Source organism: Nicotiana tabacum, chromosome 7 (assembly GCF_000715075.1).
Source record: "Nicotiana tabacum cultivar K326 chromosome 7, ASM71507v2, whole genome shotgun sequence".
Taxonomy (NCBI): Eukaryota; Viridiplantae; Streptophyta; class Magnoliopsida; order Solanales; family Solanaceae; genus Nicotiana; species Nicotiana tabacum.
Genome location: NC_134086.1, coordinates 30,022,408 through 30,040,894, shown reverse-complemented (window position 1 = coordinate 30,040,894; position 18,487 = coordinate 30,022,408). Strand labels below are relative to the sequence as shown.

General features: G+C 41.2%; 1 protein-coding gene across 1 annotated transcript; it reads right to left on the bottom strand.

Moving 5' to 3' along the window:
* Positions 1-14,015: 14,015 nt before the first annotated feature.
* Positions 14,016-17,881, bottom strand: LOC107791360 (malate dehydrogenase, chloroplastic-like). The gene is made up of 2 exons (XM_016613407.2): positions 17,695-17,881; positions 14,016-15,501 (listed from the first exon to the last, which is right to left on the bottom strand). Exon 2 carries the CDS (start codon positions 15,491-15,493, stop codon positions 14,264-14,266), a length of 1,230 nt encoding a protein of 409 aa, XP_016468893.1. The 5' UTR covers positions 15,494-15,501; positions 17,695-17,881; the 3' UTR covers positions 14,016-14,263.
* Positions 17,882-18,487: the final 606 nt, after the last annotated feature.

The following is an 18,487-nucleotide window of genomic DNA, read 5'->3' as shown; positions in this document are numbered from 1 at the left end:
TTTATTGAATTTGTTCAACCTTACTGGGTTCCATTGATTCAATTAATACTTGAAGTATCCAGTTTTAAAAATAGCTGTACTGTGTATCTGTTTTCTTCGGATCCTCTTATTGCTCAAATTTGAGGGAATACTGGTATTTCGCTGTTTTTGTTACTGCTGCAACTGCTGAAACTTACTTCTTCTACCTTCATTTTCAGGTATATATATATCCTTTTAAATTCTATGTTGGAAAGAGATTCAATATGGTGGATAAATGAAGATTGAATTGAAATTTTGTTTTTATCTGTCCAAATTCATCAATTTAAATTTCGTTTTTTTATTTTATGTTAGTTAATTAGTAGTGAATTCAATTTGATAGCTATGAGCTAATTGTCTTACTTTGAAAGTTCGTATAAATATTTGTAATAACATTAGCTCATTATCTCATTAGTTTAATCATATTAAATTGTCAAAGTAGGGAATATGGTATGAATGTTGATCATTATTTAAATTTTGTTGTTGGTTAAGTAAAGAAGTGATGTAGAAGGGCCAAGATAACTATAGTAGTGATATTTTTTGTTACATAAGGTTAAGATGATGATGTCGATAAGATAATAGATGTGTGTATAAACTTTGGTGAAAGGTGACATGGTATAGCTTGTTACGATGTTTAAAATATTATGAAGGTTTACAACATATAACTAAGTTGCATATAAGGTAATTTTATTGAATTGGCTTGTATAATAATTCCTTTCTTATAAACTCGAATGCCTATCTACCTTCTTAAAATAAATTAACCAAGTAATTAGGCCTATTAGATTAAAAGCAAGCATATAAGAATGAAAAAAGATGTATAAGCATAAATTGCCACACTTCATATCAATGATAATTAGAAGTAGAATTTGCATTAAATAAATAATGAAAATTCTCGGAAAATATTTCCTTCCTTTATGAATCATTTATTTTCAGTTTCATATGCAATTTATTCTTTGGCATATATATATATATATATATGTCATATATGTTTAAAAATATATATATATATATATATATGTCATATATGTTTAAAAATAGTATTAATCATGTTTTTATTCTGTTCTTTGAACTTGAATAGTCTTGGATAAACATGTTATATGTGGAAATTCCATAATATCATTACAAATATGTCGCGCGATTAGGGATACGTTCGCATACCCTGATTATATTTTTAAAAGCAAAAAATTCGGATTATGCGTACGCGCAATTTCGAACGAATGTTTAATAAAAGGATTTTTCCCAAAGGCGTTAAATCAATTTCATAAAAAAAAAAAAAAAACCGAAATGTACGGTTCACTATTCAGAAAAACAAATATTCTTGATTCGACACAATTTCGAAAAATGATTGCTCAATAAATATATTATCCGAAGTTATTGTGTACACGTACGCGTGACACAATTCCGCATTTTTAAATTTATAACACGAATATACGTACGCGTAATTCGATTCAAAGAAGGGTTCTTAACCACAATAAGTAAAAGCGGTAGAAAAATCATGTAAATAAAAGTATTTAATAAAAATCAAGATAATTAAGCCAATAATAAAAACAGTTAAGCGACCGTGCTAGAACCACGGAATTCGGAAATGCCTAACACCTTCTTCCGAATTAACAGAATTCCTTACTCAGAATTTCTGGTTCGCAGAATAATAAACAGAGTCATATTCTCCTCGATTCAGGGATTATAATTGGTGACTTGGGACGCCTTAAAATTCCCAAGTGGCGACTCTAAAACAAATAAACAAATCCCGTTTCGACTGTCCTTCAATTGGAGAAAACTCCCTTGCACCCTCGCGGGCGCGGTGAAAAGGAGGTGCGACAGCAGACACCAGCGCGGCCGCGGTCATTTACGCGCTGGAGCCGCGATGCATTTTTGTGCGGTCCGCGTGGCTGAGTCTGAGGGCTAGGGTTTCAGGTCAACCAGCGCCGCCGCGCACCAAAACAGTGCGGTCCGCGCTGGAAGGGTTCAGAGAAGCCCCAATATTTCTCCCACTCGGCGCGGTCGCAACACATTTTTGTGCGGTCCGCGCCAGGTCCTTAGAGAGGTATACAAGTTCGGAAATCTCAGTCATTTTTCACTTTTCAAAAACCCAAAACCTAAGAGGCGATTTTCCAAACAACTTTTCTTCTCCAAAACGATTGGTAAGTGATTTCTAACTTAATTTCTTTATCCCTTAACATCTTTTAACATAATTTCAACTTCAAATCAAAGATTTTCATGGGGAAAATTGGGTGTTTTGGGTAGAACCTAGGTTTTCTACAAATTGAGAAGTTGGACCTCAATTTGGGGTCCGATTTAAAAACAAATCATATATTTGGATTCATGGGGGAATGGGTAACCGGGTTTTGGTCTGAACCTCGAGTTTCGACCACGTGGGTCCGGGGGTATTTTTGACCTTTTGGGAAAAACCATAAAAAATCTATTTTCATGCATTGAGGATGATTCATTTAGTAATTATTAATGTGATTAAGTTACTTATGACTAGATTCGAGTGGATTGGTGGTGGAATCAAGAGGTAAAGCTATACTAGAAGCGTGAGTTGAGTTTGGAGCATTCGAGGTAAGTGTCTGTTCTAACTTTGGCTTGAGGGATTAGGATTTGAATGTTATTTGCTACGTGTTAACTGTGGAGTATGATATATAGGTATGGTGACGGTTATCTATGCACCGGAGTCTAGCATGACCGTAAGTCATAGTTGCTTTTAAATTCGAAAGATGTGAAACAGTTGAGCTAATTACTTGCTAATATAATTATGAAGTGATAGTTGAGAAGCAGATGAGTTAAAGAAGGAAGTGTGGTATTTTTCCCTTGCCGGGACTTATTGTTGATTTGTTCTCCCTTGCCGAGATGTTAATCTTGTTGTATATTCCCTTCCCCGATTGGTTGTGACTGATGATTGGGTGAGGAAGAGCGATTATGCACGAAGGGTCTTTCCGTGCCATGTTTTGATAATTATGCACGAAGGGTCTTTCCGTGCCATGTCTCTAATTATTTATGCACGAAGGGTCTTTCCGTGCCATGTCTCTAATTATTTGAGCACGAAGGGTCATTCCGTGCCTTGATGTGAGAGTTATGTGAGGAAAAGCACGAAGGGTGATGCCGTGCACTATATTTGACAGTTTTGGTGAGAATTGAGAGTAAAAGCACGAAGGTTGGTGCCGTGCAGTTGTTGATTCACTTGCTCTCTTTCATAGATGCTAATTATTCAGTTTCCATCTCTCTGTTCGTTGGTCTTATATCTAAATTGTTACACCCCACAGCATGTCCCCTCCCTATTATCTGTTTAAATTCTGTATATCTTTCCGTTGTTGCACATATATCTGTATAGGTTATTTGAGGTAGGTCCGGTCTAGCCTCGTCACTACCTCGCCGGGGTTAGGCCAGGCACTTACCAGCACATGGGGTCGGTTGTGTTGATGCTACACTTCTTTTCCCTTTTTGTGCACAGATTCGGGAGTAGTTTACGGACGGCAGTAGCAGTAGATTGGGAGCGTGCCTTCAGTCCAGAGACTCCTAGGTAGTTCGCTGGCGTGCGTGGGCCCTGAGTCTCATCTATTTCATTTCTGTTTGTTTTCATTGTATCGAAGCAGACTCCTTATGTATTTTCTTTCAAACTCTTATTTGTAGTATCTTATAGTAGTCCGTGAGTATTGTGACACTAAATCTTGGGTAGAGGATGATGTTAATTTTTCCGCATTTTCGTTCATTAAATATTAAATTAAGGCTTCCGCTTGAATTTGTTGTTTTTATTATTATCTTGTTAAAAATTAGTTGAAAAGATATGTTAAGGTTGGCTTGCCTAGCTCCGACAGTAGGCGCCATCACGACTCCCGATGGTGGGGAATTCGGATCGTGACAAGTTGGTATCAGAGCACTAGGTTACTTAGGTCTCACAACTCACGGACAAGCTCAGTAGAGTCTGAGGGATCGGTACGGAGACGTCTGTATTTATCCCGCAAAGTCTACTGAGATAGGAAAACTTCACCTTGTTCATTCTTGTCGTGCGATTCTGTTTCTCAAGTACTGATTGTCTTTCCACTATGTTCTTTCCACTGTTAGGACACGTGCTTCCTCTTCTACCGTGCAACAGCCTGAGCCCCCAGCAGCAGCCCCTATTAGGGGCAGAGGGCGAGGGCGAGGCCGTGCCATAGGCCGAGGCCGGGGTAGAGCTCAGCCCCGAGCAGCATTTCCAGCAACGAAGCCTCAGGTCAATTTTGAGGAGGAGGTTCCGGCCCCAACTGTTCCAGTGGGCCCAGCTCAGGTCCCAGAGGGTTTCATAGCCACTCCAGTGCTTCAGGACACTTTGGTCTGACTGGTAGGCTTTATGGAGTGCATTTCTAGAGCGGGTTTACTTCCCATAGCTCCAGCCACATCTCAGGATGGGGGAGGAGTTCAGACTCCCGATACTCGTACTCCAGAGCCGGTAGCTCCTCAGGCTCAGGTTCCAGCAATTCAGCCAGCCGTGGTAGTTCAGCCAGCTGTGGCAGCCCAGCCAGGTATTACGGCTCAGTCCAGCGATGGTTAGGCTATGTCCGCGGATGCTTTGTAGAGGCTTGATTGTTTCACCAAGCTCTTCACATCCACATATAGTGGCACCCCTTCAGAGGATGCTCAGGATTTCATATTCAGCTGTCATGAGGTTCTACGGACTATGGGCATTGTAGAGACCAATGGGGTCGACTTCGCCACTTTTCGCCTGGCAGGATCCGCCAAAACTTGGTGGAGGGATTTCTCTTTAGCCAGGCTAGCAGGGTCGCCATCATTGACCTAGGATCAGTTTTCAGAGTTATTTCTGGGGAAGTTCCGTCCAGTTACTCAGCGAGATGCTCTTCGCAGGCAGTTTGAGCGTCTCCAGTAGGGTCCTATGACGGTCACCCAGTATGAGACCCGGTTCATTGATCTCTCTCGTCATGCCATTGTGATACTCTCCACCGAGAGAGAGAGGGTGCGGAGGTTTGTTGATGGGTTGGCCCAGCCGATCCGTGTTCAGATGGCCATGAGTGCCGGTGGTGAGATTTCATTTCAGGAGGCGGCAGATGGTGCCCGCCGGATAGAGTGGCACTTGCTCAAGGAGGTGGTCATGGGTCTGATAAGAGGCCCCGTTACTCCGGTAGATTTAGTGGTACCTCATCTGGATGTAGAGATTCATATTACAGAGGCCACTCTCAGAGGCCCTTCCAGTCGGCACTTCAGGTCTCCAGGCGGTGGTGGTCCTCAGCAGTATTATTCAGGTCAGCAGACCTTCAGCGCACCACTAGACCCCATCAGTGCACCGCCACTTCAGAGCTTCAGGGGAGGATATACAGGTCGACAGGGCCAGCAGTCCCAGCAGCCGAGGGCATGTTATAGTTGTGGTGACCCGAGTCACATTGTCAGGTTTTGCCCCCGAGCCTTGAGTAGTTCTTAGCAGCAGGGTCCTCGCCCTACGATTCAGGCAGTAGGTGATCCACAGGCCGCCCAGCCAGCTAGAGGCGGGGGTAGGGATCATAGGGGTAGAGGGAGAGACCGTAGAGGTGGAGCTCAGACCGCCAGAGGCAGGGGTCAGCCAGCAGCCGATCGCCCCAGAGACACAGTTTAGGGAGGTGGGGGTCAGCCCATTGTTATGCTTTGCCGGCCAGGCCAGAGGCCGAGTCATCAGATGTTGTGATTACAGGTACTATTCTGGTCTTTGGTACGGGTGCTTCTGTGTTATTTGACCCGGGATCTACGTATTCTTATGTGTCGTCCTATTTTGCACCCTATTTGATCATGCCTAGTGAGGCTTTGGGTATTCCTGTATATGTGTCCACACCAGTTGGTGAATCTATAGTGGTCGACCGAGTGCATCGTTCATGTGTGGTGGTATTTGATGGTCTTGAGACCCGTGTCGACTTATTGCTTTTAGATATGGTGGACTTTGACGCTATATTGGGGATGGACTGGTTGTCCCCGTATCATGCTATTCTGTGTCACGCCAAGACCATGACCTTGGCCTTGCCAGATTTGCCCCAACTTGAGTGGAGAGGGACCCCAGGCCATGCCACCCGCAGTGTTATTTCGTATGTCAAGGCTCGACGTATGGTCGAGAAGGGGTGTCTAGCATATCTAGCATATGTTCGCGACTCTAGCGCAGAGGTTCCATCAATTAACTTTGTTCCTATTGTTCGGGAGTTCCCCAAGGTTTTCCCTTCAGACCTGTCGGGTATGCCGCCTGACAGGGATATTGATTTATGTATTGATCTGGCTTCGGGCACTCAGCCTATTTCCATTCCGCCATATCGCATGGCCCCGCCAGAGTTGAAAGAGTTAAAAGAGCAGCTTCAGGACTTGCTTGATAAGGGTTTCATTAGACCCAGTGTATCACCTTGGGGTGCACCAGTGTTGTTCGTGAAGAAAAAGGATGGGTCGATGAGGATGTGCATTGATTACCGGCAGTTGAACAAGGTGACGATAAAGAACAAGTATCCACTGCCGCGGATTGACGATTTGTTCGACCAGCTTCAGGGTGCGAGGGTGTTTTCAAAGATAGATTTGAGATCTGGCTACCACCAGCTGAGGATCAGGGCGTCTGATGTCCCTAAGACAGCATTTCGCACTCGGTATAGGCACTATGAGTTTTTGGTCATGTCATTCGGATTGACTAATGCCCCAGCAGCGTTCATAGAGTTGATGAACCGAGTGTTCAGACCTTATTTGGACTTGTTCGTGATAGTCTTCATTGACGATATTCTTATATACTCCCGCAGTCAGGAGGAGCATGAGCAGCACCTCAGAGTGGTCCTTCAGACCCTAAAGGATAGTCAGTTGTATGCTAAGTTCTCAAAGTGCGAGTTTTGGTTGAGTTCAGTCGCATTCCTGGGTCATGTCGTATCAGCAACAGGTATTCAGGCAGACCCGAAGAAGATAGAGGCAGTCCAGAACTGGCCTCGACCAGCTTCAGCTACGGATATTCGAAGTTTCCTGGGGTTAGCAGGTTACTACCGTCGGTTCGTGGAGGGGTTTTCATCCATTGCAGCCCCTATGACCAGATTGACCCAGAAGGGTGTCCAGTTCAGGTGGTCGAACGAGTGTGAGGCGAGCTTTCAGAAGCTCAAGACGGCTCTGACTACGGCACCGGTATTGGTTTTGCCCACAGGTTCAGGGCCATATACGGTCTATTGTGATGCGTCTCGTATTGGGCTTGGTGCAGTGTTGATGTAGGAAGGCAAAGTCATTGCCTATGCTTCGAGGCAGTTGAAGATCCATGAGAAGAATTATCCGGTTCATGATCTCGAGTTGGCAGCCATTGTTCATGCCTTGAAGATCTGGAGGCATTACTTATATGGCGTGACGTATGAGGTTTACACTGATCATAAGAGTCTTCAGTATCTGTTCAAGCAGAAAGAGTTGAATTTGAGGCAGAGGAGGTGGTTAGAGTTGCTAAAGGATTATGATGTTACTATCTTATACCACCCGGGGAAGGCCAATGTGTGGCCGATGCATTGAGCAGGAAGTCCGCCAGCATGGGTAGTCTCGCTTATATTCCAGTCAGCCAGAGATCACTTGCTTTGGATGTTCAGGCATTGGCCAATCATCTTGTGAGGTTGGATATTTCTGAGCCTAGCAGAGTGTTAGCTTGCACGGTTGCTCGTTCCTCACTATTAGAGCGTATCCGCGAGCGGCAGTTTGAGGATCCCTATTTGTGTGTCTTGAGAGACACGGTGCAGCGTGGAGGTGCCAATAAAGTAACCTTAGATGATGATGGTGTATTGAGATTGCAGGGGCGAGTTTGTGTGCCCAATGTTGATGGGATTCGAGAGTTGATCTTAGCGGAGGCCCACAGTTCTCGGTATTCTATTCACCCGGGTGCCGCGAAGATGTATCAGGATCTGAGGCAGCACTATTGGTGGCGTAAAATGAAGAAAGACATCGTTGTGCATGTGTCTCGGTGTTTGAATTGTCAGCAGGTTAAGTACGAGCATCAAAGACCTGGTGGTCTATTTCAGAGGATTGCACTTCCCGAGTGGAAGTGGGAGAGGATTACGACGGATTTCGTTACTGGACTTCCGATGACTCGGAAAAAGTTTGATGCAGTTTGGGTCATTGTTGATAGGCTGACCAAGTCAGCGCATTTTGTTCCTTTTGCAACCACTTATTCGTCCAAAAGGTTAGCCGAGATTTATATCAGGGAGATTGTTCGCCTTCATGGGGTGCCGCTATCTATCATTTCGGATCGGGGTACGCAGTTTACCTCGCATTTCTGGAGAGCGGTTCAGCGAGAGTTGGGCACCCAGGTTGAGTTGAGTACAACATTTCATCCCCAGACGGACGGTCAGTCCGAGAGGACTATTCAGATTCTTGAGGACATGCTCCGAGCCTGTGTCATTGATTTTGGAGGCTCGTGGGACCAGTTTTTGCCTTTAGCAGAGTTCGCCTACAACAACAGCTACCAGTCCAGCATTCAGATGGCTCCGTATGAGGCGTTGTATGGTAGGCGATGTCGGTCTCCAGTTGGATGGTTTGAGCCGGGAGAGGCTCGATTATTGGGTACGGATCTGGTTCAGGAAGCCTTGGACAAGGTCAGGATTATTCAGGATAGACTTCGTACAGCTCAGTCCAGACAGAAGAGTTACGCAGACCGCAAGGTCAGGGATGTTGCCTTCATGGTTTGTGAGCGGGTATTGCTCCGTGTATCGCCTATGAAGGGCGTGATGAGATTTGGGAAGAAGGGCAAGCTCAGCCCCAGGTTCATCGGTCCATTTGAGATTCTTGATCGTGTGGGAGAGGTGGCTTATAGACTTGCCTTGCCACCTAGCTTGTCAGCTGTGCATCCCGTGTTTCATGTATCTATGCTCCGGAAGTATCGCGGAGATCCATCGCACGTGTTAGATTTCAGCACTGTCCAATTGGACAAGGATCTGTCATATGAGGAGGAGCCGGTGGCTATTCTAGACCGGCAGGTTCGACAGTTGAGGTCGAAGAGTTTTCCTTCGGTGCGTGTTCAGTGGAGAGGTCAGCCTCCTGAGGCATCGACTTGGGAGTCCGAGTCCGATATGCGGAGCCGTTATCCTCAATTATTTCCCGACTCAAGTACTTCTTTCTTTTGTCCGTTCGAGGACGAATGGTTGTTTCAGAGGTGGAGAATGTGACGACCCGAAGGGTCATCACCGTAGTTCTTCCTTGTTCCACGCTTTCGAGGCCTTGAAAACCTCGCTTTTAGTTGCCTCGATTGGCGTGCGTAGTTCGGGCGCGTAGCCGGAAAGTTTTTATGTTAGAATATGTGAATTATGTGAAATATTTGATGAATTTTGGTATTAATATGCATAATGTTGACTTCGGTCAACATTTTGGGTAAACGGACCCGGACCTATGATTCGACGGTCCCGGAGGGTCCGTAGAAAAATATGGGACTTGAGCATGTGCCCGGAATCAAATTCTGAGGTCCCAAGCCCAAGAAATGAATTTTTGAAAGAAATTGTTTTTCTGAAATTTGATATGAAAATTTGAAATGAAAAGGAGTTAGAAAATATAGGTATCGGGCTCGTATTTTGGCTCCGACGCCCGGTACAAGTCATAAATATGTGTTAAGCACTATCTGTAAAATTTGGCTAAAAACGGACGTCATATGATGTGTTTCGGACTAAAAATGGAGATTTTGAGTTATGAAAGTTAAAGAAAGAAAATCATGTGTTTGAGGCTTGATCCTATGTATATGATGTTATTTTGGCGATTTGATCGCACGAGTAAGTCTGTAAGATATTTTTAAGGTTGTGTGCATGTTTGGTTTGGAGCCCCGAGGGCTCGGGTGAGTTTTGAATGGGGCCCGGGAGGTCTTGGACTTAAGAAAATGCAGGTTCAGGTGTTGCAGACACCAGCACGGCCGCGACCATTACCGCGCGGTCCGCGCTGGAGCCGCGCGGTCCGCGCTGGAGCTGCGCGGTCCGCGCTGGAGCCGCGCGGCCGCGATGCATTTTTGTGCGGTCCGCGTGGCTGAGTCTGAGGGCTAGGGTTTCAGGTCAACCAGCGCGGCCGCGCACCAAAACAGTGCGGTCCGCGCTGGAAGGGTTCAGAGAAGCCCCAATATTTCTCCCATTCGGCGCGGACGCAACACATTTTTGTGCGGTCTGCGCTAGGTCCTCAAAGAGGTATACAAGTTCGGAAATCTCAGTCATTTTTCACTTTTCAAAAATCCAAAACCTAAGAGGCGATTTTCCAAACAACTTTTCTTCTCCAAAACGATTGGTAAGTGATTTCTAACTTAATTTTTTTATCCCTTAACATCTTTTAACATAATTTCAACTTCAAATCAAAGATTTTCATGGGGAAAATTGGGTGTTTTGGGTAGAACCTAGGTTTTCTACAAATTGAGAAGTTGGACCTCAATTTGGGGTCCGATTTAAAAACAAATCATATATTTGGATTCATGGGGGAATAGGTAACCGGGTTTTGGTCCGAACCTCGAGTTTCGACCACGTGGGTCCGTGGGTATTTTTGACCTTTTGGGAAAAACCTTGAAAAATCTATTTTCATGCATTGGGGATGATTCATTTAGTAATTATTAATGTGATTAAGTAACTTATGACTAGATTCGAGCGGATTGGTGGTAGAATCAAGAGTTAAAGCTATACTAGAAGCATGAGTTGAGTTTGGAGCATTCGAGGTAAGTGTCTGTTCTAACTTTGGCTTGAGGGATTAGGATTTGGATGTTATTTGCTACGTGTTAACTGTGGAGTACAGTGTATAGGCATGGTGACGGTTATCTATGCACCGGAGTCTAGCATGACCGTGAGTCGTAGTTGCTTTTAAATTCGAAAGATGTGAAACGGTTGAGCTAATTACTTGCTAATATAATTATGAAGTGATAGTTGAGAAGCAGATGAGTTAAAGAAGGAAGTGTGGTATTTTTCCCTTGTCGGGACTTATTGTTGATTTGTTCTCCCTTGCCGGGATGTTTAATCTTGTTGTATATTCCCTTCCCCGATTGGTTGTGACTGATGATTGGGTGAGGAAGAGCGATTATGCACGAAGGGTCTTTCCGTGCCATGTTTTGATAATTATGCACGAAGGGTCTTTCCGTGCCATGTCTCTAATTATTTATGCACGAAGGGTCTTTCCGTGCCATGTCTCTAATTATTTGAGCACGAAGGGTCATTCCGTGCCTTGATGTGAGAGTTATGTGAGGAAAAGCACGAAGGGTGATGCCGTGCACTATATTTGACAGTTTTGGTGAGAATTGAGAGTAAAAGCACGAAGGTTGGTGCCGTGCAGTTGTTGATTCACTTGCTCTCTTTCATAGATGCTAATTATTCAGTTTCCATCTCTCTGTTTGTTGGTCTTATATCTAAATTGTTACACCCCACAACATGTCCCCTCCCTATTATCTGTTTAAATTCTGTATATCTTTCCGTTGTTGCACATATATCTGTACAGGTTATTTTAGGTAGGTCCGGTCTAGCCTCGTCACTACCTCGCCGGGGTTAGGCCAGACACTTACCAGCACATGGGGTCGGTTGTGCTGATGCTACACTTCTGTGCCCTTTTTGTGCACAGATTCGGGAGTAGTTTACGGACGGCAGTAGCAGTAGATTGGGAGTGTGCCTTCAGTCCAGAGACTCCTAGGTAGTTCGCTGGCGTGCGTGGGCCTTGAGTCTCATCTATTTCATTTCTGTTTGTTTTCATTGTATCGAAGCAGACTCCTTATGTATTTTCTTTCAAACTCTTATTTGTAGTATCTTATAGTAGTCCGTGAGTATTGTGACACTAAATCTTGGGTAGAGGATGATGTTAATTTTTCCGCATTTTTGTTCATTAAATATTAAATTAAGGCTTCCGCTTGAATTTCTTGTTTTTATTATTATCTTGTTAAAAATTAGTTGAAAAGGTATGTTAAGGTTGGCTTGCCTAGCTCCGGCAGTAGGCGTCATCACGACTCCCGATGATGGGGAATTCGGATCGTGACAAGGGTGCACGCTGACTTTACTCCTACCTTGCGAAGGTAAAAAATTTATATCTGATAGACCTTTAGTAATATTATATGTACTAGTATTATTAAAGTAACTAATAATAGCAAATTAAAGTTTTACTTGTTTCAACAAATTTACAATTGCTATTTTGCTTCTTAATGCAATGTGGCAAAAATATAATTTTATCAAAATAAAAGAAATAAATCAAGTGATCAGTGAGCAACATTTAACGGCACAAAATATCATAATTATATAGCTTGTAATACAAATAACTTAAATAACATGATTCAAAAAAACTATTATATATAACAATTCAATACAAAATATATTTGATAACGTCTTAAATTACCTATTATTCACTTCATTGTTAGGTTTCTTAACATCTCAATGATGTTAAACCTTTAAATATTTTAAATTTCCATAAAATATTGAATATAAATAACTATTGAACATATAAATTTTCATAATTAACCTTATGGGTTGGATTTATACAATGAGTGTTTTAATAGAAAGTGTTCCAATTAATTATATCCAAAAACATAAGTGAATAATAATCCAATGTCTTGCTTGTGACCAATTTTTTGCTGATTTATTTTATCTTATTATTTATTATTCTGATTCTTCGTCAAGATCATTGTCGTAAATTCTAATTTTGTCTCCAGAGATGTCCTGAAGAAATACAAAAAATTTGACTATTCGCCGAACTATCGAAGACCAAACTATTGATCTTAAATTAGTTAATATTCTGGTTCTGCTTTTATTTTCACTCAAAAAGTCAAAAGAAAAATACAAATACAATTACGATAACTTACCAATATAATGCATACCACAAAGAACTTTGTTACATTAACTTGAGATCAATCATTTCACTTGTAACGAACTAAAACTGGTTAACTGGAATGGAGGAGTTAAGCTCATTAACTTTCATAAATTTTGTAACATGCTAATTTCGCAAAAGAAAATAAGAAATAGTCCTATTATTATACAAAAGAATTTACACCAAAGTTAATAATTTAAATAGTAAAACAAATATTTCTGCTATGAAAATCATCACATAATAATCGATCAACGGGTGGGAAATAAGATTGCAGCGGGAATTTTTTATTTTTTATTTTTGATAAAATTGAATTAGCCAAAATTGAATAAAATAATCAAGCACGTTATCACATTTTTTGTACCAAACAACCAAAAGTGAATTATTAACGTATTTTGAAATAAACTGAAGTGAAGGAATAAATAGAAAAAATGTCACATTTGTCATTTGGTTACAGAAGCAAGGGTATTTTCGGGTCATAGCCCAGAAGGCCATAACGATCGTCCTCATTCCCGCCGAAACGGGTGACAGAGGAACTCCTCTCCGTTACGAGGGAAAATAGTGGAGCCTACCCTCAAAGATCTAACGGTTGACGATTGCGCTGAATCAGGTGGTCGACCAACCTGATTACTTACCCTTTTGTACCGATTTGCTTGAGCATAACATCTCACGTCATGAACCTACCTCTTGGCAATAATTTTTTTTTATATTCGTCGTGTCCGGGACAGCTTGAACATACCTGAATTAATTCCAGGGATATCTCGCACCACCAATAGGTATCAGTAACTTTGTAGAAATCACTTAGAAGTCGTTTGATAAGATGCATTAGGGAAAGTAATATATGTATTAGTTTTGATATCATTAATCCTTGTTTGATGGTATTTTTCTACAACTAATACTTGTTATCCACCATATTCTTAATACATGGATAAGCATGTATAAAGATAGAACTAACATTTCAAAACCTTTTCCAAATACAAAGCTAAAGAATATGAACGGTATTTTTTTAAATAAACAATTTAAAAAAAATATGTAATACATGTTATTTTTAAAACACCAAATCAAATAGTCGTTAAAAAATAATCCCAACATAACTAATTTTAGTATGACTAATTTCAACATTACTAACATATCCCAACATTACTAATATATCCTATTAAGGATATATACACCCTATATTACTAATATAGAGTCCTATATACTCTACCTTAAGTTCTCAACCACTTCATTAACCATTAGGCCACGCCATCGGGTGCTCTTGGCAATACATTGAAACAGCTATATAACAACATCATAAAATGGACGAGGAATTAACCCAACAAAACTGGGAATGCTGGTGCATTCTTCCATAGCAAATACAACACAGCTTACACTAGTTCAGACCCAAAAAAAAAAAAAAAAAAAAAAGAATGGACCTAATAATTGAATCATACAAAACTGTCATGCCGAGAATCTTCCCTTATAACAATCTAAAAATATCTTGTCATTCTTCATGATATATAGTACTAACATTCTAAGCAGTCACTGTTTCTTTTTTAGCATAAGCTATCCCCTTCTCAATGCTAGCTTTCAACTCTGGCTTTAAAGCTTCCAAAGCTTTTTGTTCATACTCGGTTAATCCTTTGAGATCAAACGAAATCAAAGCCTCAACGCCATTTCTTCCTAGTTTAACTCTCGACGCAAAGAATGGAAGTTCTGTCAAGTTAGATTCAACATAAGTACACTCGTAAACATCAGCATCACCATGGATGGCACGAAGAGAGGACTCAACAAATCTAGCCGCTGCATATGCCATTGACAGTGTTGCAGATCCTGCTCCAGCCTTTGCCTCAACAACCTCTGTCCTGGCATTTTGGATCCTCACCGTTAGTTCCTGCACTTCTTCGTCAGTAAAAGTAGTTGACGGCTTTGTCTTTGACAGCAAAGGCAGAATTGTTATCCCGGCATGTCCACCAACCACTGGGACATCAACATCTATGAGTCTCAGGTTTTTCTTCTGAGCGATGAATGTGTTTGCCCTGACAACGTCTAGGGTCGTAACACCAAAGAGTTTTTTAGGATCGTAAACACCCTTTTGCTTAAGAATCTCAGCAGCAATCGGCACTGTGGAGTTGACTGGATTGCTGATAACGTGGATAAAGGCATCTGGGCAGTTGTCGGCAACAGCCTCAACTAAGCCTTTCACAATATTGGCATTAATGTTGAACAAGTCGTCCCTTGTCATACCAGGCTTTCTGGGAACGCCAGCTGGTATGACAACTACATCTACACCTTTCAAGCAATTGGCCAATTCAGAAGCTCCCGTAAAGTCAAAAACCTGTGCGGGAGTGTTGCAATGTCTGAGATCTGCGGCAACTCCCTTGACATTTGCAATATCGTAGAGGTGCAATGATGAAACTAGCGGTGACATCTTAATCAGCAGTGCTAGAGACTGGCCTATCCCACCAGCAGCTCCCAGAATAGCCACTTTATAAGATGCTTGAGGCTGAACATGGTTGAAGCATCTCTGCTTTTCTATTTGGGCCTTGGGAGGAATGGATTGTCGAAGAGCTGCAGCACTTTCCCTCCCCAAAAATGATGACTCCGATTCACATCGTACAAATGCCTCTGCCTTGAGGCCACTGAAATTCCTAAGGTAGTTCCTGGTATTGTATTTCGCAACAAAGGCCTTTGATTGTGATTTTGTAGAGCCAAAGGATGTAGCTGAACCAACTGAGAAAGTAGTTGCTGATGCTGCTGCCATTTCATCCACTGCAAAAAGATAGGTGACATCAATTTCTTCTATACGTTGTAAGACAGGATTATAAAGCATATTGCAGGACTAAGTTGCTCAGACTCGGGTGCGGGTGTCCGATACGGGTGCGGATCTAGAGGTCGGATGCTTCATGATCTAAATTTTAAGATTCGGCTAAACATAATTCAAGTATCTAAAAATAAAGTTATAAAGATATATCTAAAAATAGAGTTATAAAAATATGAGACATTATGTGCCAAACTACAAGGTATTCCGAGGAGGAGAAACTATTGATCAAGAGGAGAATATGAGAAGGATATAAAAGGAAAAGGACCAACATAGAATTTTCAATATACAAGGTATTCTATTTTCTTAAATTTCACCCTAGCTTTTGTTTTGATCTCGAAAATCATTGTATTTGTCCCAAATTTCTCAGCTCAATTTTGGTCAAAGTACCCAAAATCGGTTGATCGGATCCCGTACGGATCCCGCACCCACACCTATGTCGTGTCAAGACGGGTGCGGCACTGAAAGTGAAGAGTCTGTGCAACTAAAGGATAAAAGTTCAGCAGTTGACTACATTGCGAAAACTGATTAGTATTCATCGCAAACCCAATGAGCTGTTGGAAAACTGGTTACTTAGCACAGCACTCCACAGAAACATATTCTCCCTCTAACACGATAGAACTGATATTCTTACCATCTGGGCTCCTCTCAGAAAAACTTGACCTTCTTCCTTAAATGAGAACAAATCAAGAGAACTTGGAAAGTGAGTAGTTGAATCTAGAGAGTGTTTTATTAATGTTGGTTTTAACAGCTTATCTATCATATTCCTATTGACGATCTTTAAATCAATCAGTGGTTGTGTTGCAATTAGACCTAGTTGGTTGAATCTAAATTAGAAAACCTAATTAATGAGTATGTCTACATTAGTTAACCTTGTTACCGGCATGTAGGATGAATATCATTTCAAAATCATGAAATCTTGGATAATTTTCATAATATGTTTAGCCACGTTTCGACTGCAGTTTGTGTTTCTTTCAATTCCAAAAGTCCTTCCACTGTTCCACATAAACCACTAGAAAACCTATGTGTTGACATGAAACCCATAACTTTAGGGTGATAAAACTCACATACCTAGTCCTTATGTTTCAATTAGATAAGAGAGAAAAGTGGCCAAGTGTAATTGCGCAGCCAAACTGATAAAAGTTTAGCAGAAATCCTAAAAGGACTAACAGCTCAAAGAGGCAAACAACAACAACAACAAACCCAGTGTAATCCCACAAGCGAGGTCTGGGGAGGGCAGTGTGTACGCAAACCTTACCCCTAACCTTAAGAAGACAAAGAGGCTGTTTTCAGTAAAACATCGGCTCAGGAACGATAAAAGGAAGGAGCAACAACAAGCAAACCAATCAGAAAACCGAAGAGAAAATACAAGACTAACAAAATTTTTGCTGCCATGGATTTCTATCTTTCCGCGGTTAGCTAAATAAAAAATCAACTGAAAATCACACCAAGATTCCTGATAGCTACTTAGGACTACAAAAACAGCTGACAAAAGAACTCACAGGTCAGGCTAGCCCCTTAAATAAAGTAACCAAAATAACTTTTTTAATGACGGTGGTGTCTGGCCAAGCTTGCGCACCTCGACTATTCCACTCACAAGTACCGGATAACTCTGCCCATCAAAGCTTAGACTGATGGAACGAAATAACCTAGTGTCTTTTGCCTCCACTTTGAAAATTGAGTAATTAAATAAATTAACTTTTCTTGTGGTTAATTTTATATATTCTTCATTTCCCCATTTCAGTTCATGTCCATGAACTAAAATCATGAAAATGATAAAAAGAAGCTCAAAACTAATTTTCCATTCATTCTTAATCAAATCAATACTACAGTCACTGTTAAGGAACAATGTTGTTGCAAAAACAACCTTCAATTGAATAGCCAACTGAAAAAGATTAGAAATTTATTCTTCTTTTCTTTTTTCAAATACCATTTCTTGCTTATCACAGAAGCTAAAACATCAAATAGTCATTTAACATAAAATAAAAGATTGCATGGACTAATTAAACAAAGATGGTACAAGAAAGTAATGATAAATTCAATACAAAACATGGAAATATAAAATCAAGAAAATAAAATATAATCACAATGTAGACATTTTGGTAATTAGCTCATAATTTCTCAGCATAAAAATATTACTGTACCTCAAATACCAAAAACGAAGAACGAGTCCCCAAGTAATTTAATAGCAGCAGCAAAGAAAACGAAAAAAAAAAAAAAGAACTTGAAAATATTAGAATTCGGAGGTTCCGAGGTAGATAGCAAAGAATGATCTTGAAGATATGGGAAGGAATTCTTTTGTTTAATTTTTTTTTTTTTTAAAAAAAAGATATGGAAAGGAGGTTAAAACAGTCCTTTTAACCTGGTGAAAAGTGAAAACCAGAGAAGCAATGGGTACAGCATGGCAAAGGACTGGAAAAAAAATGAAAATTTAGGCATTTATTTATTATAGTAGATTAAGGGTCGTTTGGTGTGAGGTATAAGGGTAGTATAAGAATTTAATACCACCTTAATATTCTGTTTGGTTAGCAAGCCAGATATAAGTTATCCCGGTGTTAATTTTAACACTGGGATAACTTATACCTTATAGAAGGTGGGATAATTAGCATCGGTATAACTTATACCTTCTTTTTAGAAATTATGCAATTGTCATTCTTAATACAACATACCAAACAATGAATAAATAACAATTCCAGCATAACTAATTACAGCATAACTTATCCCAATATAACTTATACCGACATAACTTATACCGGTATAAATCGTATTCTAACCAAATGACCCCTAAGGGTTGCAAGTGGGCCGGTTAGGCCCAGGACCTGCCCAGGCCCGCGAGCCCATATGGGTAGTGGGCCTAAACGGTCCTACCCGTTTAAGCCCGACACAAAGGAGATATACAGGCCCATGTGGGCCGGTTCATAGTAGGGGCTCGTTAGG